General features: G+C 42.9%; 1 protein-coding gene and 1 pseudogene across 4 annotated transcripts in view; both read right to left on the reverse strand.

The window, feature by feature from the left end:
* MICU3 (mitochondrial calcium uptake family member 3) overlaps nt 1-25,976 on the reverse strand; it is a 146,073-nt gene that overhangs the window by 100,304 nt on the left and 19,793 nt on the right. For all 4 annotated transcript variants that reach the window (XM_074951342.1, XM_074951344.1, XM_074951345.1 and 1 more), the window contains exon 2: nt 22,474-22,627. In XM_074951342.1, the coding sequence (XP_074807443.1) occupies nt 22,474-22,627 (154 nt within the window). The remainder of the gene's footprint in view (nt 1-22,473; nt 22,628-25,976) is intronic.
* LOC141986055 (E3 SUMO-protein ligase KIAA1586-like) lies at nt 924-20,706 on the reverse strand (annotated as a pseudogene).

Genomic DNA, 25,976 nt, shown 5'->3' on the forward strand with positions numbered 1-25,976 from the left:
TTTTTGTTTTGTGGGTGTCTGTGTCCTGCAGAGTGCGGAGGCTGAAACTGACAAAACTTTCTCTAAGTATCTTGTATATTCCATGGCGGCTATTCTAGTTGTCCTTCATTCACCCCGCCTTCCCCTACTAATAGCCACATATTGATGTACCCCCTGCACACTTTTATGCGCCTGGGAGGGAGATTAAACAATCCTTGATATCTGACTTGCTAGGAAATAGGGAGCATCTAGGGAAAGCGGGGCACTGGTGGGCATGGCACAGTGGCTGGCTGGCTGTGGTTTTTGACTTGGTTACTTACTCCTTGGCAGACCCAGCCCAATGGCACCTGCTGGCTCTCTGCAGGCAGCAGCCCGCAGGGGCTGGTTGCTGGGGTCACTGCTGGTCAGCAACAGGCTGCAGCTGCATCGTTTGTGACACATACATACTGTACGTATTGCTGCCCTTGTGCAGCGGCCAGGCACATTCTCCAGGCGTGCAGCCCGTGGGGAGGACGCCAGTGCCTTTTTGGGGGGTGCAGGGACCAGGGAGACAGTGTTTCTGCAGCTAACACCTCAGGAACTTCTTCAAGAGGCAAGGTCTGGCTGGGTACTGTCAGTGCACCTGTGGACAGCCAGCTTTTGGGTTGCTGCTTAATGGTGTCCACAGGAAAACTTCCAGCCTCAGCAACGGCTACTCTGTCAGGTTGCAGGAGGGAGCCACCTGGGAGGCAGGGGAGGAGACAGAGGTCCGGGGGTCATGCAGCAGCAATAACACAAGCGATAGGGGGTGGCAGGTGGGGGCTGCCGCTCCAAGGGGAACCACTACCCACAGCAAAGCCGCCCCAGTCCCCGGCTCAGTCCTGGCACGTGGAAGGTGTGAGTTGGCTAGCCAATGGGGTAAGAAAGGGGCAACCCTGGGAAGGACTAGATGGACCAACGCATCCTTATAGAAACTCCCACATTGGGCCATACAGCTGATCTCGCTGATCTCCCTGTTGTCGTGCCATGCCTCGAGATGAATGTGCTGCATGTCTGCCCTTTCCAAGCCACAATCTCACATATGGCATGGGATTCCACTGAGTATAAGGAGGTCTCACTGAGTATAAGGAGGTCCCACACCTGAAATGAATAGCAAGTCCGCCACATGACGAGTGGTAAGTACAGTCCGTTTCACTGTAATGATGTTGTTCATCGCACTGAATCCTCTTTCGCAGTCAGCGTTGCTTGCAGCAAGGGTGTCCGCTGCAAGGACGAGTTTTTTAAGTTTACCAGGAATGTTTTTTCCTCCAGAAGCCTTGTATTCAACAAATCCCAAGTGTGTGTCTTGTTGTTTGATTCTCAGTTGATCAGCCAATGCTCTTATTTCCTTTTCTCCAAAGTGGGGATTCTCTGGAATCTCTTGCCATTTTTCAAGATTCAAAACTGACAAACTGTTAAGTTCTTATAATTGGAAGTCCTTTCTTCATGTGTGCTTTGATTGACTTTGTTTGAGGCAGTTATGAAGAGCTTTGTCCTCATGTTGTCAATGACTGCTTGAATGAATTGAGACAAGTTGATTCTGGGGCTTTTTCCAGCGCTGTTTAATTTGCTGTTTTTGAACATCATGGATTGTTCAGCCTTCTGAGCTTCTTCAGAGTGAATTCCTGGGTCTGTTTTTAGGCTTTCGATTCTCTTGATGTATATTTGCATTAGGTTGTCTGCTTTTACAATGGTCATGTTTCGTTCTTGTAACATCTCAGACAAGTTCTTCAGTTCTGTCAGCACATCCACTATTAACAGAAGGTTTCTGATGAAATTTACAGAACACAGCTTTGAGTGTAGTCCTTAAAATTTAATACGTTCACTTCCGACTATTGACAGATCTTGTGAGGCCGTCTCAAAGTGTTTTGCCAAAGCAGGGTATGTTTGCCACACTGCACTGACTGCTCTCCATGTTGGCGCCACCCACCTTAAATTGAATATTTTGCCGATTTTTTAAAGTACAATGTGTAATTCATTGGCATGAGCACTCAGTTCACGAGAGTTTTTTGGTGATGGACTGTACAAGGAATATAATGCATCCAAAAAGGCCTTAAAGTCATTTGTACCTCCGGTGACTTCTAAAGCTTCATTAACAGCAAGCTCCAGTCTATGGCTGAGGCAATGCCATAATATCACATTAGGAAAGTCCATTTGTAGTAGTTTTCCAACACCAGCTTTGACTCCTAACATCACATTTGTGCTGTCACTACAAAAGCTGATCATCACTTCCAATAATAGTTCTTTAGTGAACCCACAACGCAGCAAGCATTTCAAAATTTCCCCTTTAATGGCTGCTGCTGTTGAGCTTTGCAGCTCTATCAAGTCTAGAGGAAATGTAAGAGGCCTCATGACTCCATCTATACTGCTTTCAAAAAAATGATGAGTCGAGTTTCCAGCGAGAGTAGTCAATTCATCGACAAGTACTGTAATTTTTGCCTTATAGTCAATGATTTTGTTGACAATTCTCTTCATTTCGGTGGCTATATGATTGATTGATTATGTCTACACAAACTGTTCTACTATGCAACAAACGCCCCATTTCAATTTCGTTGATTTTCTGTAGGTCAATGAGGCTCTTGTGGTCACTGAGTAGTCGATTTGTTTTGGCAATATAGTAGGCTGTTCGGAATACACGAGCAGTAGTTTCAAACGCTGCTTCTTCACTTTTAGCAATCAGATTAAGAGTTTCTCTTTTAGCCATGGCTTGAATTTTTTCACCCTCCATGTGAGCTGCAGATTTCTTATGTTCATTTATTTTTTTGCGAAGGGAGGACAGCTCTGTCTCTTTATTCTTTCCATACGAGGATATTTCACAAGAGGCCCACTTTGGAGAGATGTTAACCCCTCTTGCAGAATGGAGCTTCAAATCTGAAACGTAATGACATACTGTGCACCCAGGTTTACCGCCTGAAGCAAAAAGCCAGTAGTTTTTCTTTTTGAACTCCTCAAACTGAATTTTGGCCACACAACAGGGTATGGTGGTGGAGTATCAGCTTTTTTACAGAGCAATTCAGCAGTTTCATTTGTCTCCTCTCTTTGTGGTGGCTGCAGCTCACCACATGACAAAGGTGTAAAAGTGTCAGCATTTTTTTCCCCGTGAATGACTAGTTACAGCTTCTTCATTTGTTGCTGTTCTTTTTGACTGACAATCCCCCATTTCCTCACTTTTACGTTTAAACATACTTGTTAGGCAGCATTTTTTTCCCCACTTACTGTCCTCCTGCTGTTAATAGCGCGCCTGACAAGACCTGACCAATAAGAAGCAAGCCCGCGCAATTACCATGTGGCGGTATGGCACTCAAAAGCTAACTTTGGAACATCCACATGAATGTCTTCTTGTGAAAACAAAATCTTCTTGTCTTCCTTGACAGATCTAAATCTACTCGTATTCCAGGTATGTTCTAAATGTATCTGTTCAGTATGGATGGATCTCTCAGAAAAGATAGCTCTTCAGTGTAGGAATCGGACCAAAAGCCCCCCAGGGGCAACATGCCATTAAGCAGCACACATTAAGCAGAAGTTCCTGAGGTGTTAGCTGCAACAGTGCAGAGGGCACACCAATGAGTGGCTATTAGTAGGGGAAGGCAGGGGTGAATGAAGGACAACTAGAATAGCCACCATGAAATATACAAGATACTTAGAGAAAGTTCTGTCAGTTTCAGCCTCGGCATTCTGCAGGACACTGACACCCACAAAACAAAAAGAGATCTGAACCCCTATGTCCTAAGGACATTTCAGGTGTATAATTCAATATATAAAGCGGGTGGAATGAAAACTACTATTTCTTTCAAAGGAGGCGCAATAATTTTCCTGAATACCCAGTTTATCCAGTTTTCCCCTCCAGTCCCTTTGTGGTTTTGTCTATGGGGCTATTTACTTTCCCTGTGAATCTTTAGTTGTTTTACCAAAATTGCTTTCCCCAAAATAAACCCCGATCATCAGAACACATCTTCCCACCATGTTCTCCAGGTTTTTTTTTTTTTTTAAACAGTAACATTTCAAAGAGGATCTGCAAGCAGTTTGGACATCACAACCACGATCCTCTGCTGGGGAGGGACTGGGAAAGATTTGAACTTGGAAATTGGTTCCTGATTTTGATTGTATTTTTTGTGTATTATATTATTGAAGATTGCCTCATCCAGGGGGCAGAAAAGAACTGCCCAGGTTTTGGTACCTGCCCCCCCCCCCCCGCCAATAACCATGAGTGAAATTAACAAGGAAGCCAGAAATAGCCCCTAATTCCATGGTTCAGACCTCGGAGTGAACAGCTAAATTTAAACTGTTCTTATGCAGACAGCAGGCCTCCTGGGGAGGCTTCTCCCTCACCCAGTCCCCCTGCTCCAAGCTAGAGGGGAGCCGCTGCAGCCCCTGCTGAGGCGGGCGGGGTCGGGGGAACGGGCAGCCTGGCTGGAGGAGGAGGGAGGAGAGAAACCAATGTGACAGTGAGTTTTCCCCTTCCACTGGCTTTTATTAGCTCTGGATTTAAGCTGTGCAGTAAAATGCCTATTGTATTCTGCCCCTGCCTTGGTCTCACCTTCCACCTCCCGCGCCCCCTCCCCCCCCACTGTGAATGAAATTAACAAGGATGCCAGAAATAGCCCCAAATCCCAGTCTGAACCAGGGAGGGAGCAGCAAGTTTAAATTGTTCCTATGCAGGCAGCAGGCTACCTGTGGAGGCTTCTCCCTCAGCCAGTCCCCCTGCTACAAGCTATGGGGGAGCCCCTGCAGCCCCTGCTGAGTGCAGGGGTCAGGGGAACGCGGAGCCTAGCCACGTTGGCAGCCTGGCTGGAGGAGGAGGAGGAGGGAGGACAACGAGAAAAATGTGACAGTGAGTTTTCAGGCTTATTCCAGTAGTAAAGTTTTATTACAGACAGTACTGGTAGTAGTAATAGTAGCTTTATTTTCTATACCTAAGTCATGCAATGGGAGGGATCCATGAAGTATGTATGAGAGGTGGGTTGCTTGTGTTTGGACTGTACCATTAAGAATTGTAACTTACGTCTGACCCCGCCCCTTTCACCTGAGGCCCCGCCCCTTCCAGGGGGCAGGAGAGCAGGACCTGTACCGGTAAGAGCTGTATTTTAGTTTTACCCCTGGAAGCAGGTACCGTAGTTGGAGGAGGAGGTGACTCAGCTGCACAGCATCTGGGAGCAGGAGGACTTCATTGATAGGATGCATCTGGGATGGAGGATGCTAGCCAACTACAGATGACTACACCAGCACCAGAAGAGGAAGGGAAACTGGCTGCTATACAGGAAGGAGACTAGCTGCTAGCCACCATGTGCCATATATTATGCTCCACCCCCCACTCATCAATATGAAGAACCAGTATGCTATACTGCAACACAAGGTGAGGAGCAAACCCCACTGGGTGAGGAGCAGGAGCCAATTTCCCCCAAATTAGGAGGCTTATGGCCACCCTCACCCAAGAGTAGGAGGCATAAGGGGCTGGTGGTTAGGGACTTCCTTCTAAGGGGGACAATGGCATCCTTCTGCCAATCTGACATGATGTCTTAGGAGGTGCACTGCCTCCTTGGAGCCTGTGTCTGAGCCATTACAGAAAGGTTGCCGAGGCTCATCCGTCCCTCTGATCACTACCCCATATTGCTCATAGACATGGGCACAAACAATACTGCCAGGTATGACCCTGAACCTATAAGCAGTGTGTATAGGGCTCTGGGAGCAGGGGTGAAGGAGTTGGGATACAGGATGTATTCTTATCTATCCTCCCAGTTGAGGGAAGGACAAAGGCAGCGGGACACATCATGGAGATGAATGCATATCTGCACAGATGGTGTTGACGAGAGGACTCAGGCTTCCTCAACCATGGGATGCTGGTCCAGGAAGGTCTGCTGGGAAGAGATGCAGTCCTCCTTATCAACAAGATGAGGAGCATCTTTGTGCGCTGATTCACCAACCTAGTGAGGAGGGGTTTAAACTAGGTTCACAGGGAGCAGGTGACAAAAGCCCTCAGCTAAAAATAAAAATTGGTGACCTTAGCAGATGGCTAGGTGTTGGGGTGTGGTGATGGAGGGGAGTTGCAAAATTACAATACGGTTAGAGGAGCTACAAGAAGGAAATGAATGGGGGAATGTGCTCAATGTCTTAGATGTCTTTACATAAATGCAAGCAGTGTGAGGAATAAACAGGAAGAACCAGAAGAATTAGTGCATAAAGTGACTTGGTGGGATAAGTTTCATGACTTGTATATTAATATAGAGTATAGTCTGTTCAGAAAAGGAAACACAGGAAAAAAAGAGAAGAGGTGTGGCATTATAAATCAAGAATATATACATTTGTACTGTGGTCCAGAAGGAGGTAACAGGAAGACCTGTTGAGTAAAGACAATAGGGATTAAAAAAAAACTTATCGGTGACATCACAGCAGGGGTCTATTATAGACCACAAAATCAGGAAGAGGAGGTGGATGAGACATTTCTAAAACAAATAACAGAAATATCCAAAATACAAGACTTGGTAGTAATGGGAGGCTTTACTTTTCCAACAGGTGTCTGAATAGTTAATATGGCAAAAGAAAATTTCCTAAATTCTTCGAATGTATTGGGGATAACTTTGTGTTTCGGAAAGTGGAGGAAATAACCAGGAGGACAGCCATTTTAGACATGATTCTAACAGGGAATAACTGGTAGTGAATCTGAAGATGGAAGGCAATTTGGATGAAAGTAACCATTAAATGATAGATTTCATGATTCTAAGGCAATGTCTACACTTGCCAGGGATCGATGCTGCTGCGATTGATGCATGGGAGGTCAATTTAGCAGGTCTAGTGAAGACCCACTAAATTGATCACAGAGCACTCTCCAGTTGACTCCAGTACTGCACCGGAATAAGATTAAGGTACCATAATAAATCAATCTTAGCTACGTCGACTCCAGCTACATTATTCACGTGGCGGGAGTAGCATAACTTAGGTTGACTTACCGTGGTAGTGTAGACAAGGCCTAAGAAAAGGAAGGAGTGCAAGTGGCAGAATAAGGACTTCAAAGAAGCAGACTTTACAAACTCAGAGAACTGGTAGGTAAGGTCCCATGGGAAACAAAATTAAGGGGGAAAAAGGAGTTCAGGAGATCAGGCAGTTCCTCAGGAAGACAATATTACAGGCCCAACTGCAAACTATCCTGATGGAAAAGAAAGTTAGGAAGAATAGTAACAGTCCATTATGGCTCTATCTGGAGAACTTCAATGACCAGAAAATAAAAAAAGAAATCATACAAAGAGTGGAAACATGGACAGATTGCTCAGGAGGAGTACAAAAGAATAGCACAAGCATGCAGGAACAAAATCAGAAAGGCTAAGGCACAAAACAAGTAACATCTAGCAAGAGATACAAAGGCAACAACAAGAGGTTCCTTGAATACAATTGGCGGCATAAGAGAGAGACAAAGGAATATATACGTCCTCTACTTAGTGGAGGTGAACTAATAAATGATGACACCAAGAAGGGTGAGCTGTTTAATGACCATTTTGCTTCTATCTTCACTAAAATGGTTAATGGTAACTATTCATAGAATCATAGGACTGGAAGGGACCTCGAGAGCTCATCTAGTCCAGTCCCCTGAACCCATGGCTAGACTAAGTATTCTCTAGACCATCCCTGACAGGTTTTTGTCTAATTGGCTCTTAAAAATCTCCAGTGATGGAGATTCCACAATCTCCCTAGGCAATTTATTTCCGTGATTAACCACCCTGACAGTCTGGACGTTTTTCCTAATGTCCAACCTAAATCTCCCTTGCTGCAATTTAAGCCCATTGCTTCTTGTCCTATCCTCAACAGTTAAGAAGAATAATTTGTCTCCCTCCTCCTTGTAACAACCTCTTATGCACTTGAAAACTGTTATGTCCCCTCTCAGTCTTCTCTTTTCCAGACTAAATAAACCCAATTTTTCCTATCTTCCCTTATAGGTCACGTTTTCTAGACTTAATTGTTTTTGTTGCTCTTCTCTGGACTTTTTTCAATTTGTCCACATCTTTCCTGAAATGTGGTGCCCAGAACTGGACACAATACTCCAGCTGAAGCCTAATCAGCACAGAGTAGAGCAGAAGAATTACTTCTTGTGTCTTGCTTACAACACTCCTGCTAATACATCCCAGAACGATGTTCATAGTGTTTGTTTGGTTTTTTTTGGCAACAGTGTTACTGTTGACTCATATTTAGCTTGTGGTCCACTATGACCCCCAGATCCCTTTCCACAGTACTCCTTCCTAGGCAGTCATTTCCCATTTTGTATGGGTGCAACTGATTGTTCCTTCCTAAGTGGAGTACTTTGCTACTGAAATATTGAATTTCATTCTATTTACTTCAGATCATTTCTCCTGTTTGTCCACATCATTTTGAATCATAATCCTATCCTCCAAAGCATTTACAACACCTCCTAGCTTGGTATCGTCCGCAAACTTTATAAGTGTACTCTCTATGCCATTGTCGAAATCACTGATGGAAATATTGAACAGAACTGGACCAAGAACTGATCCCTGCGGAACCCCACTCGTTATTCCCTTCCAGCATGACTCTGAACCACTGATAACTACTCTCTGGGAACGGTTTTCCAACCAGTTATGCACCCACCTTATAGTAGCTCTGTCAAGGTTCCTTCCCCACTCTGAACTCTAGGGTACAGATGTGGGGACCTGAATGAAAGACCCCCTACACTTATTCTTACCAGCTTAGGTTAAAACTTCCCCAAGGCACAGATTTCTTTCTTGCCTTGGGAACCAGCTTAGGTTAAAAACCTGGTATGCTGCCACCACCAAGAGATTTAAACAAAGAACAGGGAAGAGACCACTTGGAGATATCTTCCCCCAAAATATCCCCCCAACCCTACACCCCTTTTCCTGGGGAAGGCTTGATAATATCCTCACCAGTTGGTACAGCTGAACACAGACCCAAACCCTTGGATCTTTAAGAACAATGAAAAATCAATCAGGTTCTTAAAAGAAGAATTTTATTTAAAGAAAAGGTAAAGGTCACCTCTGTAAAATCAGGATGGTAAATAGTTTACAGGGTAATCAGATTCAAAACACAGAGAATCCCTCTAGGCAAAACCTTAAGTTACAAGAAAGACACAAACAGGAATACACATTCCAGCACAGCGAATTTTACAAGCTAAAAAAAACAAAAGAAAATCTAACACATTTTCTAGCTAGATTACTTACTAACTTTACAGGAATTGGAAGGCTTGCATCCTTGATCTGTTCCCGGCAAAGGTATCACACAGACAGATGGACAAAAACTTTTTTTCACCCCCTCCAGATTTGAAAGAATCTTGTCCCCTCATTGGCCATTTTGGGTCAGGTGCCAGTGAGGTTACCTTAGCTTCTTAACCCTCTACAGGTGAAAGGATTTTGCCTCTGGCCAGGAGGGATTTTATAGCACTGTATACAGAAAGGTGGTTACCCTCCCCTTTATGACAAGCTCAATCTAGGTTGCAGTTCCCAAGTTTGTTTATGAGAAGGTCATGCGAGACAGTATCAAAAGCTTTACTAAAGTCAAGATATACCATGTCTACCGCTTCCACCCTAGCCACAAGGCTTGTTACCCTGCCAAAGAAAGCTATCAGGTTGGTTTGACATGATTTGCTCTTCACAAATCCATGCTGGCTGTTACTTATCACGCTATTATCTTCTAGATGTTTGCAAACTGACTGCTTAATTATTTGCTCCATTATCTTTCCGGATACAGAAGTTAAGCTGACTGGTCTGTAATTCCCTGGGTTGGCCTCACTTCCCTTTTATAGATTGGCACTATATTTGCCCTTTTCCAGTTTTCTGGAATCTCTCCCATCTTCCATGACTTTTCAAAGATAATTGCTAATGGCTCAGATATCTCTTCAGTCAGCTCCTTGAGTATTCTAGGCTGCAGATCATCAGGCCTAGGTGACTTGAAGACATCTAACTTGTCTAAGTAATTTTTAACTTGTTCTTTCCCTATTTTAGCATCTGATCCTACCTAATTTTCACTGGCATTCACTATGTTAGACATCCTATCACCATCAACCTTCTTGGTGAAAACTGAAACAATGAAGTCATTAAGCACCTCTGCCATTTCCACATTTTCTGTTATTTTCCCCTCCTCATTGCGCAACGGGCCTACCCTGTCCTTGGTCCTCCTCTTGCTTCTAATGTATTTGTAGAATGTTTTCTTCTTTCCCTTTATGTCTCTAGGTAGTTTGATCTTGTTTTGTGCCTTGGACTTTCTAATTTTGTCCCTACATACTTGTGTTATTTGTTTATATTAATCCTTTGTCATTTGACCTAGTTTCCACTTTTTGTAGGACTCTATTTTTTTTTATTATTGAAGATCTGGTTTAGCCCCAGGTGGTTTATTGCCATACTTCTTATCTTTCCTACGCAGTGGGATAGTTTGCTCGTGCCCTGAATAATGTCTCTGGGCATGGCTACACTTGCAGATGTAGAGAGCTTTGAGTTAGACCCGCCTTCAAGAGCGCAGTAGGGAAAGCGCTGCAGTCTGTCCACACTGACAGGAACAAGTGCACTGGCGTGGCCACATATGCAACAGCATTGGGAGCGGTGCATTATGGGCAGCTATCCCACAGAGCACCTCTTCCCATTCTGGCACTGTGGCTTGTGGGAAGAAGATGGGGGGTGCAGGCATTCTGGGTCCCGTCCCAATGCCCCGTGATGCATCGGTTCGCATCCCAGCAATCCCTGTACTTCCGTCCACATTTGGCACCATCTTTCAACGTTTTTTGTACTGCGCACTCTATCTTCCCTTTCAGTCTGTGGGAATTGGGCCCAAACTGCTGAGGAGTATGCTGACGAGTCTCACCAGCACGTCATGTTTGGCAGTCGAGTTATTCCTTTTGATCCAAAGTGACAATGAGGGCTCCGACATAGACTCAAGTAACGCATATGACACGAGTGTGCTTGTGGCATTCACAGACATGCTCATCACTGTGGAACGCCGCTTTTGGGCTCAGGAAACAAGCACTGAGTGATTGGATCATATCATCATGCAAGTCTGGGAGGACGAGTAGTGTCTGCAGAACTTTTGAATGAGAAAAGCCACTTTCATGGGACTGTATGAGGCGCTCACACCAACTCTGCGGCGCAAGGACACGACACTGAGAGCTGCCCTGATGATGGAGAAGTGGATGGCTATTGCATTTGGAAGCTGGCAACTCCAGACAGCTACCGATCGGTCGCTAACCAGTTTGGAGTGGGGAAGTTGACCATTGGAATCACGTTGATGCAAGTTTGTAGGGCCATTAATAGCATCCTGCTCAGAAGAACGGTGACTCTGGTGCATGACATTGTGGATGGTTTCCCTAACGGTGGAGGGGAGATAAATGGCACACACATTCCAATTCTGGCATGAGCCCACGTAGCCTCCAAGTACGTTAATTGGAAGGGGTATTTCTCTATGGTTCTCCAGGCGCTTGTGGATCACCATGGGCATTTCATTGACATTAACACAGGCTGGCCTGGAAAGGTGCATGACGCTCGCATCTTTCAGAACACTGGCCTGTTCAGGAAACTGCATGCTGGGACTTTTTTCCCAGACCAGAAGATCACCGTAGAGGAAGTCGAAATGCTCATTGTGATCCTTAGAGACCCATCTTACCCTTTAATGCCGTGGCTCATGAAACCCTACACAGGGAGCCTTGACAGCAGCAAGGAGCAGTTCAACAACAGGCTGAGCAGGTGAAGAATGACTGTAGAGCGTGTTTTTGGCTGTTTAAAGGGCTGCTGACGCTCTCTGTATGGGAAGCTGGACCTGGCCGATGACAGCATCCCCTTGGTTATATGCGTGTGCTGTACCTTCTAGAACATTTGTGAAGGGAAGGGTGAATGATTCACTCAGGCATGGAACTCAGAGGTTCAACACCTGGAAGCTGAATCTGAACAGCCAGAGAGCAGGGCTATTACAGGAGCCCAGCGTGAGGCTGCAAGGATTAGGGATGCCTTGAGGAAGCAATTTGGGGCTGAAAGCCACCAGTAATGTCTGGTGCCCTGCACGGGAGTGAAGTTCAGTGGTTCCAATGTTAGTAGGAATCTGTGTTTGCTACGCTGACTTGCGGTGCCTGTTTCTTTCCTGGTCTAAGGTATCTTTTATTATTATGCAATAATAAAGAATGTTTTCAAAGCCAAAAAATCCATTTATTGAAAAGAAACACAACTGCTTGGGAAACTGAAAGGGCAAGGTGGTGGGGTGGGGAATGGTACAATCACAGATTTGCATATGTCCTGTTATCATACTAAGCCTTCCTGGCTGGAGTGCTGTGCAATGAGTCCTGCACTTCAGGATGGCTATACTGCATGGTGATGGGGGTTGAGTGCAGAGGGTAAGGGTCATATTTTCAGGGCTGCGTGGTGAAGCTACAGGTGTTGGAGGTAGCTGATGGCGGTAAGAACCCGGATGTTGGGGAAAGTGGGTTGGAGGTGACATGGGGGCACAAGGGAAAGAGTTTTGGGACAAGGGCTGCGGTGGGGGGGGCGCGCAGAAGTGTTCCGCCTGCATGGCTACAAGCGCCTGGATTGAGTCCGCTTGGCACTCCATTATGCTTATCAGCTGATCCGTGCTTTGCTCCTGGAGCACTGCACTTTTGTGCCAGCGCTCCTCATTCTGCTGGCGGATCCTCCTTTCACTGTCCTGCCACTCCTGCACTTTTCGAGTTTTCATTACTTGAATGCTGCATTACTTCATGCAACATGTCTTCCTTGCTTCTACATGGCCTCTTTCTGATTCTTTGGAGTCTTTCGGCCAGTGATAACACGGATGGCTGAGATCTCACGGTTGCACCTGTAAACGCAAAATGCAACACTTAACAGAGGCAGCATTGTTTACACCAGACAGAGCAATGATTTCCCCGTACTTAAGAGCAAGCACAGTCGACACAATAGCATAATTTGCCCGTCCCAAAGCAAGCGCACATAACCCACAGGAGCCCCAAAATGGTGAGTAAGCACAGGGTCAAGCGTGACTTCTTGTTTCACAGCTGTACTGTCCTCTAGGTTTCTGTGCCTTGGGGAGAGCCAACAGTGGCAGGGGGCCCCTATACTGAACACTGTCCCCACATTTTCCACAGGAGTTTGTCCTGGAAGATATCTCGCTGCTGAGGGTGACCTGGGAAGCAAGGGAGGGTCTTCTACTGCAATGCGGATTCCACTCTGACCCATATGCAACTTGTCTGTATGTAGCAATAGTCCCCCCACCCCTCAGGGCACAGTGGCACGGACAAGTTAGCCTTACTGGGACAAGGAATACAGTGGCTCTCCTGAGAAACCTGCGCAAGTGCATTGCCCAAATTCTGGATGAGACCTTTGAAGAGATCACAGAGGCCGATTACCACGATGTGAGAGAGCACTTCAACACCCTATTCCACATCAAGGAATGCATGTAGCCATAACCCTCCTCACTCCAAGAGCCCGCACCGAATAACTTCCTTCCCAAAATAAAAGCCGCTTACTGGGAACCTCCTCTGGTGTTTGTCCTTCCCCAAGCACCGGCCACCGCGACTGGCTATCTTCCTCCTGGCTTGAGAACAGCTCCTGGTTGCATGCATCTAGGGATTGCGGAGTGTCTTTCTCCGCCTCAGCACCCTCGCTCCCACTTTCCTGCTGCTGCTCCTCCTCTTCCTCCCGCCTTGCTGAACTGGGCTCTGAAGTGTCCATGGTGGTACTCAGAGTGGAGTGAGGTCGGCCCCAAGTATCACGTCCAGCTCTTTGTAGAAATGGCAGGTAGCAGGTGCAGCACCGGAGCAGCTGTTTGCCTCATGGGCTTTGCGGTAGGCATTCTGCAGCTCCTTCACTTTAATCCTGCACTGCAGTGTGTCCCGGTCATGGCCCCTTTCCATCATGTCCCTGGATATCTGCCCGAAGGTATCATAATTCCTACGGCAGGAGCGCAGCTGGGACTGGACAGCTTCCTCCCCGCAAACACTGAAGAGATCCCTCACCTTGCCATTGCTCCATACTGGGGATCTCTTGGCGTGTGGAGGCATAGTCACCTGGAAAAATTCGATGAGAGCACTCCACCCCTGGCTGAGCAAACAGGAAGGGAATTTTCAAAATTCCCAGAGAATTTAAAGGGCGGGTCTGACGGTTGGTCACCTGAGGGCAGGGCAGTAGAGTTCAAAGTGATGACCAGAATGGCTAGAACAGGCATTGTGGGACACTTCTGGAGGCCGATCAGAGTGCAGTAACAGACCACGGCGTCCACACTGGCGCCACGGCACTCCAGTGGGGGCGCACAAAACATTATTCCACTTGCCAAGGTGGAGTACCAGGAACGGACCAGCCGTGGAGTCAGTGCACTCTACGTGCCTTGCCAGTGTGGACGGGTAGTGAGCTAGTGCGCCCGGGGCTCCTTTAATGCGCTGTAACTCGCAAGTGTAGCCAAGCCCCCTCTGAAAAACTGCCAAGTTACTCAACATAATGAAAATTAACAAGGGGGAAGGTACACAAGCCAAAATAGAAAAATAACAGGTTAAAGAATATTTAGATAAGTTAGATGTAGTTTAGATGGCAGGACTTGATGAAATTCATCCTAGGATACTTAAAGAAATAGCTGGAGCAATCTTGGAACCTTAGCAATTATCTTGGAGGACAGGTGAGGTCCTAGATGATTGGAGAGGGGCAAACATAGTACCAATGTTTTAAAAAAGGGAACAAAGATGACCCAGAGAATTAAAGACCAGTCAGCCTAACTTTGATACCTGGAAAGATACTGGAACAAATGATTAAAACAATGAATTTTTAAGCATCCAGAGGATAACAGGTTTATAAGGAAAGCCAGCATAAATTTGTCAAAAATAAATCATGCCAAAAATCAACCTAATTTCCTTCTTTGAGAGGGTTACTGACCTAGAGGATGTGGAAGAACCAGTAGACGGGATGTATCTTGATTTTAGTAAGGCTTCTGATGCAGTCCTACATGATATTCTCATAAGCAAACTTGGGAAAAGTTATATGAAATTTCAGTAATTGTTTTTGTTTATACAAAAGCAAACAAATTAAAATGATAAACTACTGTAAAATGAGTGAACAACTGGTTGAAAAACCATACTCAAAGAGTAATTATTAATGGTTCTCTGTCAAACTGAGAGGGCATATCTAGAGGGGTCCCATAGGGGTCAGTCCTGGTTCCAGTACTGTTCAGTATTTTCATTAATGATTTGTACAACGTAGTGGAAAGTATACTTATAAAATGATGACACCAAGATGGAACGAGTTGCAAGTTCTTTGGAGAACAGGATTAGAATTCAAAACTACATTGACAAACTGGAGAATTGGTTTGAATTCAACAAGATGAAATTCAATAAAGATAAATACAATGTACTGTGCTTAGGAAGGAAAAATCAAATGCACAAACACAAAATGGAGAACAACTTGCTAGGTGGTAGTACTGCTGAAAAGCAGCTGAAGGTTACCGTGAATCAGAAATTGAATATGAGTCAACAACATGATGCAGTTGTGAAAAAGACTAATATTCTGGGATGTGTTAACAGGAGTGTAATATGTAAGACACATGAAGAAATTGTCTGACTCTTCTCAGTACTGCTGAGGCCTCATCTGGAGTCCTGTGTCCAATTCTGGGCACCACACTTTCCAGGAAATACGTGGACAAATTGGCGAGAGTCCAGAGCAGAGCAACAAAACTGATAAAGTTTTCCTAAATTGATCTCTGAGGAAAGGTTAAAAAAAATGGGCCAGTTTACTCTTGAGAAAGGAGACTGAGGGGGGACCTGATAACAGTCCCCTAATAGGTTATGAAGAGGAAAGGAATCAATTGTTCTCCATGTCCACCGAAGGTAGGAGAAGTAGTAATGGACTTAATCTGCAGCAAGGGAAATTTAGGTTCGATATTAGGAAAAACTTTCTAACTATAAGGGAAATTAAACTCTGGAATAGGCTTTGAAGGGAGTTTGTGGAATCCCTATCATTGGAGGTTTTTAAGAATAGGTTAGAAAAACACCTTTAGCAGATGATCTAGGCTTACTTGGTCCTACCCCTGCACAAGGAACTGGAGCTGGTGACCTCTCAAGGTCCCTTTCCGCTCTACATTTCCCAGGATACAGCCCTCTGGGGGTGGTGAAGAGCTTTTCTTAAAGTTCACAGATTCAACCAACTTTTTTGGAGGGGGGGAGCCTATATGTTACAGGGGGTGGTGGGGAAGGCAGGCAAAGGAGAGAGACACAACAATCTTCTCTCAGGTGCTTAAAATTTACTGTAACAACCATGTAATAAAACTGTCATGATTTTAGGATGCAGACAATTTTTGAGATTTCTCTTACTGGCCTTGTTGGGAACTACACATTCTGAACATTTGAAAGCCATGACCATTATCTTTATTCCATTATAACAAAGTGTACAGGGTGGGGCAGGAGAGAGGGAGCACTTAGGAATCACATAGCAATCATATCAACCTAATGGAAAGAACAGTGCACTGGCACCAGAGGCGTTGGAACAATTTTTATAGTGGGGGTGGTGAAAGCCACTGAACAAAACTGTAAACCCTGTATATGATGGAAACCACTTCACCAGGGAGTGCTACCACACTCCCAGCACTCCTGACTGGTACTCAGAAAATTGGGATACTATTCCTGGATCTCTCACTAGCCTTCTTGGTGACCCTGGGCTAGTCACTTCACTCTGTCACCACTGTACAGATGAAAAAAAAAGAAAGACTAAGATGTTTTCTGCCTTGGGAAAGTGCTTTGAGATCTACTGATGAAAGACACTGTGCAAGAGTTAGGTATCATTATCATCATCGTTACCTGGCCACAGCAGCATCTCAACTCCACACCTAGATGATAACTGGAAATGCCTAACTGTCCACTAATTCCTACCAACACATTTCTCTTTCTGTTCAAAAAACTAAAATTCACTAACAAAACTTAATTAATATAGAGTTATGGTTGCCCACTGATATCTTGTGACTTTTCAAAATATTGAGGACAGCAAAGAAGATTCTTAAAATGAGGAAATACGCTTAAGGTACCTGCCCATTCAACCTTAACTCTGGCTTCCTTGATCGATACCCCAATATGCCCATAACACATGTACTCACATTCTGCCTTTGCACCGTACTAAACAGAAGTTACCTATATTTGCCCTACATTCAAACAAAACAAACAAACAATACTAATTTTCACGACCCTTCAACAACTTTTACAACCCCTTCACCCTTATGCACATGATGCCATCTAAACATAGTATTTTCCATTTACCCTTCATAAAACCCACAGACCACATTTATCTCCCACTTAACTGTGGCAAGAAGACCCTTGTGCCCCACTACTGCCATGATCTACACAACACAGTACTGTAATGAGACCACTGAATCTCGGAAGGTACATATGAACCTCTTTCCTTTGATCATATATATGGGTGTCAAGAAGATGGGCTCACCCATGCCCCCAGAGCACCTCATACTACAATCACAGGTCTGCCAAGCTTCTCCAGCTGATACTTCCATCATTCAGTATAGCTACACCTAACAGTGAATGCAGCTGTAGTTCATACAAACTCCACCCAGTGGCTACTGTCAGCTCCAGGAGAGCAGAGATAAGGTTGCATGGACATGTACCGTAACTGCATTTTCTGGTTTTCCAAAGTTAGAGTTTTGCTGAACTCAGTGTTCTGGAAGGGCAAGAGATACCACTGATCAACTTTAACTTTGCATTCATGGAGTTTTTTGTCAGAATTGTATAGCATTAGACACAGCAGCTACAATGGAATTTAATTAGTTTAGGAGTAGTACCATTCCTCATACTGAGATTTGAACATGACAACTTGGTTATGTTCATACCTCAGAAAGTCTGTGACAACACCCCCCCCGCCCAATAAGGTTTGGTATTATCAAGCCAAACATGTAGCAAGCTGGACGGTTTTTCATGTAACTTTGTGTTTAAAATCTTAAATATGGATTACAGCCATCTCTCTACTGTACATCTTTTATAAAGTCAACTCATTCTGATATAGGCTGATTTGCATTTGTATTAGTTGGGTGGGGGGGAAGAGCAAGACATTGAAAAGTATTTTGAACAGAAAACATTTGTCAATCATGAGACATTAGTTTAGAATGGCAAGCTTGACATTATAGACAAGCAAGTGGAATTTTACATTGGGCACGTGAACACACACAAACCGTACAACTCAGCATTTGGCTGTCTATAATTTTTGTTGAGTCAGATCATAAGTTAAAATAGAGCAAAACACAATTCTATTTCTTCTTCTTTCCAAAAGTTTTTTTGAAAGTGTGAACATGTCTCCATGTGATAAAATCAGAATTACAAGCTTGACTTCTCAAACAGTTTCAGATAATACACTGTGATTTATTTCATAAACCCAATCCTTCACTAGAAATATAGGAATATAATAAAGTTAATTATAGCTTTTGTTTTATACTATAATTTTACTACAACTGTCTAAAGTTAAACGTTTAGTTATAAAAAATACTTCACATTTTTACCATACGACTATTATCCAATGTTCAGTCACTGTTTAATCAAAAAGGAAGCGAGCACACTCTTGACTTTTGCAGGGTTTATAAGATTTCCAGGGTAAATCAGTCACAATAGCTGTATTTACTCTACCAGAAATCTCATCCAAGTCTACTAGTATTAGCTTTTCTATATAGCAAAAGTAAATAGCTACTACTATTACTCTTCAAAGGGCACTTTTCCTTCCTGACAAAACTCAAGGCTCTTCTAGTGTTCACCCACTGAAAGTTTAAGTGCGAGTTCTGCCCTCCTATGTTCTCCATAAGATATATGAACAGCCCTTACAGGCCCAAATCCATAACAAAAAAAAAAAAAGGATTAAAAAATGCAAGACATGATTTTATTTAATATTTAATCTTTGATTCAAAAAGTCATCTTTCCATGTCATTCTATATTCAGTAGAACAGGGCAGACAGCTAGCAATCTCTTCAAAATGATAACAGTAGGAATAATAATAGTAACACAAATAATTTATTACTTTACATCTTCACAGCTATATACAAATTTTAATTAATTAAATACTCACAACACCTCTGTGAAATATTAGTTCAGTTTACAGAAGAGGACACAGACCCAGAAACATTACAATAGCTGTGTTCCACATAGCAAATCAGTGGCACATCCAAAGTCCACACAGCAAATGAGGCAGTAAAAGATTAGAACTCAAATGTTCATGGAATCAGAAGCTGGAAATGGGAAAGACCTGACAGTCGTCTAGTCCTTCCCATGGCAATGCTCACAATTGTACATTTGCTAGCCTTTCCCCTCTCTAATTTTAAAATAACTCAAACAGTAGAGCTACCACCTTAATTTCATCCTCTTACATTTAGCTACACACTCTTACGCTATTCCTGTAAATAATTACTCTCAGTTCTGAAGTCTCCTAATGCTACTAGTTTTGTAAAGTTAATCAACATGTCTGACTGCATCTCTAAGGCTTTATAGATTAGCAGGATTTCCAGATTAGTATTGTCTCTGGCCTCAGAGATTAACTACATGCATTCAAAGGATTTTGATTCAAATAAGGTTTACTGCATTTGAGCTCAGAAGGGAAAAGTGGCTACTCCACCTCCAGATTCTCCTCCCTTGGTGTAGGGTTAATAGCATATCCTGGGAGAGCTAACACTGGACTTGCAATATCAGTTAGGTGGACTTCTGCGACAGAGATCAGGTAATGCACCTCACTGGCAATAAGATTATGGATTGTGAATGATGTAAGGCTTGATCCTATGCTATCAGAGTCAATGGGACTTTTGCACTGATTTCAATAGTAGGATGAGCAAGCCTTTATTGACTAGAGATCTTATGTTGAGGATGAAATCATTGCGTTTATCTATTTTGGATCCATGTGTGGTAGCTGGCTGCTTATTGCACCAGATTGGAGGTAGTAGTGTCTGGTAATCGTCTTTCCAAGCTTTGGCTGATGTTCTCTCCATTTCTTCTTCCTTATATGATTTATACTGTGGAGGATGATTTTAAGAAGCATGCTTAATTGACAATGACAGGAATTTAGCAGTGTTGGATAACTAGTGTGTCGCCAAACTTCTCAACTCCCAGGATGACTAGGTGAAAGTGAACTGTTGGAGAGATCTGGAGATGCAACAGCTGTTCAAGGTATGGTACATGTGCTCAGCACCCTTGAGTTCTGTGTTATTGCTATACTGTGGGAAGCCTCTACTTCAGAGTATCTGAAAGTGGTGTTGCAAGTGGGTGGCTTTACATAAAGTGAGGCATTAGTCTGTTTGGAGGATGGTAGAGAAGGAGTAGCCTAAATCCTGATGTAAAGCTGGTACTTGATGTTGTCCGAGATGCTAACCTTGCTTTGAGACTTTTAGGGATTTTATTGAAAAAAATAGGGAGGAATTAAGGAGGTTGCTTGGACCTCTCCCCTCTCCTAGCCTCCCCTTGGAGAAATCAGGACCTACTCCTCCTCCCCCTCCTATATACGGTCGGGGGGGAACCTGGGTCCACTCCTCATTGCGCTCCTGACTCCCACTTCCAAACAGGGAGAAGGAGAGGATCAACCCTAGGAAAGCTGCTCTTCTATGCCGCCTAGGGCTCTTTATTATGTTGACCAGTCCCAGGCCTGGATCTCCTTCCTGGAATTGTCCCTGTCCTCTTCTCACTCCTGTCATTTTCCCTCTCTTTTCCTCCACCATTGCTGCCTCCTCTTGCCCCTCTGGCTTCTCCTCCTCTGCAAACTGTATAGTGAGGGTCTGCATGGTGATTGTCAGTGGGGTTGAGGCACTGGATTCACCACCAAAGCCTCTGATTGCATGTTGAGCCCTAACTGCCCTGTGTGGACCCTGTTGGCTCATTCTAGTGTCTCACTGTAGTTGAGCAAGGTCCACACAGAGCAGTTAGAGTGCAACATGCAGCCTGTGGCTTGGATGGTGAATCCAGCAGCGCCCCAACCCATTCAAAATTACTGCAGCTTGCTTCCTATCAGACTGTCACTGCATAGTTTGTGCATATGCCAGGATTACTGAAAATTAGGGATGAATGAAAACTTTAAATGCTGCTTCCTGAGTCAAAACTTCAAAGTTTTGGAAGTTCAGCTGATGTGTTGGTTCTTGGCAATAGATAGGGGTCTCTGCGCTATTCTCTGCTGTGAGGGTGGAGGTATTCCATCGACTTAGTCCTCATTAATGGAAGGACATTATACCTTTCTTCAAGAGTTGTCATGGTAGGCTCTGAGTTGTCATGGTAGGATGAGGAAATATCTTTTATTGGACCACCTTCTGTTGGTGAGAGAAACACGCTTTCGAACTTACACAAAGCTCACCAACCTTGTCTCTCTAATATCCTGGGATCAACCTGGCTATAACACTGCAAACGTCAAGAGTTGTAGCAGTTTTGATATCACTTGATTCAGACAGCTGCCACCTCTTTTGTGGTGTTGCTGCTGAGAGAAAAGGGAAGGAAACTGTAGTCTGCAAAGAGTCTTTCAAGATATACTTAAGCTGCATTAACTGGTTTTGCCAGTTCCCTGGTGATGGTTTCAGCACTCTTTGTGCTGTTGACTTTAGAAAGAAGGACTTTGACAACAACTCAGGTCAGTTATCGTAAATCACTCCTAAGCAACACAAGGCATTCACTTTTCCCAGGATGTTACTGAATGTTACTACCAGAGCATTCCAAGTTTGAGAGCCAGAAAATCAAGCCAGTTAAGAATGTTCTGCATTTGTACAGTGCCTAGCACCCTGGAATGCTGGTCCATGATTAGGGATCATAGGCATTACAGTAATACAAATATTATAATAATAAATAGACAGTAATGTTGTGTCCTACTACTCAGTCTGCCTGTGCATTTATCTTTCGGTGTTGAAACTGACATTTATAACAAATCAACTAAAGCTGTGTTAAAAGTGGAAAATAAACTATCAGGGAGCTTCTTCTGTGAATCTGTAAATGCAGAAAATTGATTCCTGCAGGGTCTGAGGTTCTTGCTCAGAGTGTTATTTGCTCTTTGGCCATGAGATGCCTTACATAATCTTGAAAGAGTGAAAAATAAAAACAAAATAGATGACAATTCAAAATGGTGAAAACTGCAATACAAAACTATCCTAGACAGTGCACAGGGAAAAAAGCACTTTCTACACTGTGAGAAGGACACAAGAGTTCGACAGCAGTACTAGCATATTCAAAAAGAAGCTGGAATTGAAACTGTCAGTACAAATGAACTTCAAATTCTGCATGCCTATTATGCAAGGTGTGCCCTATAAGACAATACAAAATGTTTAATTAAAGACTTCTAAGGGATTAAAAAGGAATTAAAAAATTGGCTTTAATTTAAGGGCAATCAGTATGAGAAACCCTATAAACCTTCTGGATACCATTAAAATGAATTCTGCATTCTCCTTTTGGATACTCAGCAGTTCCTTTTCACATCAAGTAAAACAGAAACAGTAATTTAAAATAAGTTGAAATATAACATGCATCTTCAGCATTTAAAACAGGAATTTCATCCATACCAAAATCCTACTTACGTTTGGGTGCATCACTTGTAACAGACTGAATGAAGTCATATGGGGTCATATATAATTGGCCTTCAAATTCTAAACTGGCAAATATACGAAATCGTTGCTCTCGAGAAGTTGCATAAAGGTCCAGATCTTCAAGATCTAATCTGCTTTCTGTGATCTTAACAGAAAAAAAAGTATGAAGTAAAAGTTGTTCTATTACATTCAACACTGTCTTCAAGACTCACTATAAAGCAAGTTGTAAATGTAAAAGGTGTAAAGTTAAATGCATGCATAAAAGTTTTGCAGGGTAAGGGCCTAAGATTAATAAGACCCTGTTGGTAACCTTATTTTGTAAGTTTCAGCAACATACTTCCTTTAGACATGAAAACTGGCAAGCTTAGGACAAGTCTACACTTAAAATGCTGCATCAGTGCAGCCTCACTGATGCAACTGCACCGCTGTAGTGCTTTAATAAAGACACTCTAAGCAGAGGGAAGAGAGCTCTCCCATTGGTCTAGTTAACCCACCTCCTGGAGAGGCGGCAGCTATGTTGATGGGAGAAGCTCTCGTGTCTACATAGTGCTCTCTACAGGGGGTTAGATCAGTATAACCATGTCGCTCAGCGGTATACACCAGACCTTACTGTCAGACAAGAGGAAAACTTTCACTATGTTGATTTGGAGAGAAAAGTTCAAGGGTACCTTTGAAAAACTCACAAAAGTCTAACAATAACTGGAAGACAGCTTGGGAAACAAACTTCAGATAATACTTAAAACTTGTACACAGGACAATTTGAAAGAAAACATGCAATGGGAAGGGGAGAAAATACTTTCTTTTTTTTTACTTTCATGTGTAAAGTGCAAGTGTCGACAATTTTATATGCAAGAGGTTCTACAGATGTAAACTTTCTATGGATATCCTGGATTCAATAGCTAGTACTATCAACACTGTTATACTTTGTGAGGAACAAACAGAACTCCTCTAAAGTTAAGAAACCGATTAAATGGCATAACTTCGTATGAAGTTCTGAAGTTTGTAAATGCCTGGAGTACTTGAACTCTTGGGATACTGCCAAAGACCTTTCATCTCATCCTGTGGCTGCAGGTGGACATTCCACCCCCTCAGCTCTCTCTCTCTCTCTCTCTCTCTCTCACACACACACACACACACACACACACACACACAGAGAAATATGTATTAGTGTTGATTGGCATATTGCTACTATCAAGTGACTCTATAACTAACTAGAGTAAAATCACAAAGGATATCAATCCTCATGGTTCTCTTTTCTATTCGCACTGTTTAACCTGATAATATAATCTTGATTTTGTGAGACATGCACCTGCACCCCTAACTGCCAACTGCTGCTTGTAAACATTCCTTGGCCATGTAGCTAGCCATATGCTTCTATGGAGGAAATATCAAGAAGGAAAAAATAGTATTTCAACCTGTTCATCACAAATGCAGAGAAAAACAACAGCTTAAAAATGAAGAGCAACGACACAGTTAACTTTTACTAGTATTTAAAAATCAGAAAGCAATATCTAAGAAATAAAACAGCTATAATGTCACTCTACCCTTTTATTCATTTCACAGACATACTATTCAGTCAAAGACAACAATTAACAAATCTTAAACAGTAGTTCATTTTTTTTAAACCACCCAAGAAACTAGCCATGGAAAGTTTGTTTTTAAAGAGGAGTCCAAACACTTCCAACAAAGGGAACAAGCTTAAGAGATGTTTGCAGTTAGTGTCCACCAAGAAATAACAGTCTTAAACTACAAATGGAAGGTATTTTTTCAGAAATCTTTGTAAGGGTGAGGTTTAGATTTCAGTGATTAAAAGGAAAAGGCATATTTACTGGGTGGTCACAAATGTAGGCTTTGTTGAGTTCTGATTTCCAAAATGTAAACATTTAGTCACCTGAAAAAGTAACACAAAGTAAAACTACAGGGGTGAAATAAAACCAAGCTGCCTCCAACTTGTAGCCCTCCCAACGACTAAGTGTTTAAATTGGTGTTGTAGACCAGATGCAGGGCTGGGCTCATAAATGGCTGAGTGTCAACAACTGGTTGAAAATTTCTCTTTGGGGACACATGACAACAGTTACTTTGGACTGTAGGTCAGAAATAAAACAAACCAAACAGCCAAAAATAAAATACATATAAAAATAAAAATTCAACCTCATTAGGGACAATCTAGATGAAGCTGCTGTCAAATTTTTCAATTTCTACACTTGTAGATATGTTAAACAAGGGTCCTGTACAAGTACCACCACAGATTTATCTTGAAAGACTGTATGCAGTCACTTGTTATGCTGCCTCCTCAGTTCCTAGCAGAAGAAGTTAAAATAATTGGCTATGTAGAGCTATTCTATCACTTGGCAAAATAGGTGAGAAACTTTTTGTGACCTGAAGGAAATAATCCATAATCTATGTTGAGAAGGAGGAAGGAGAACTGGAAAAAAAAAAACAATAAGTGCATCAGGTATTTGCTTCTGCCAATTGTTAACAAGTTCTGTGGAAGTGAACTTCTTATGAATCACTTTTTTCTCACCTCCAAGACAACTCACAAACTGCAAAATTAGGAAGCCAATAAATTTCTCAGGTTCAGAGACTCTATTAGGTTGAGAGAGAGCCTATAATCCACACAGTAGTATCATGCAATTCAAAATTTTTTATTTTTAGAAGTCATTGTATCCAAGATTACAAGGACTATCAGTCCCCCACTATCCTCCCATGAAGAAAGTGAAGCTGCTTGATCCTCCTTACTGGATATCCCTCTTTACTGGAGATCCCTGTCTGTGTATCTAGGTCATATTTAATAGGATTTTGGGGACAAACAAGACCTCTTCTGTGCAGTGCAAACCACACACACAGGGCTCTTTCCAGAAGGTCCAAATATTTTTCTACATTTTAGATTAACATTTCTATATATTTTAAAATATGTCAAAACAATCACATTTAATTTAGAAAAAATGTTTGCTACAGACAAAGTAATAGTTTATCAGAACTGCCATTAAGAATTTTTTTTAAGATCACATATAGGCTGACATTACAGTCTTGAGAAGTGACTGTAATTGTGGCATTTTGGGATCCCAAGTTTTAACATTTTCCAGTGATTTCCAAATCAAATGTACAAGGATAAGATGTTTTTTCTAACTGCCTGCCCTGCAAAGTCACCATGTAATGAGAATGGAAAGCTGGGTTCTTTCCTTCTTGGACATCCATTCACAGTAATAAAAGATCCTGCAGGCCAAATTGTGCTCTCAAATTATACACATGCAAACCAGTTGCATTCAGGTTATGCTTTCAGTGAAATTTGTGCAACCATCCTCTTCAGTGTGTTTGCACAGATGTAACAGATTATCCCTAAAATCAGAGTTTTAGTTAACAATTCTGTTTATGATATATATGAAAAAAGAGAATCCAGATCATTCCCTCTTAGTTTGTGCAACTTCTGCAGGGCTAGAGAGTGGACAATTATTTTTAGCACTAATATTAGCAGATACAATTCTGAATACACA

The sequence above is a fragment of the Natator depressus genome, chromosome 4, assembly GCF_965152275.1.
Source record: "Natator depressus isolate rNatDep1 chromosome 4, rNatDep2.hap1, whole genome shotgun sequence".
NCBI lineage: Eukaryota > Metazoa > Chordata > Testudines > Cheloniidae > Natator > Natator depressus.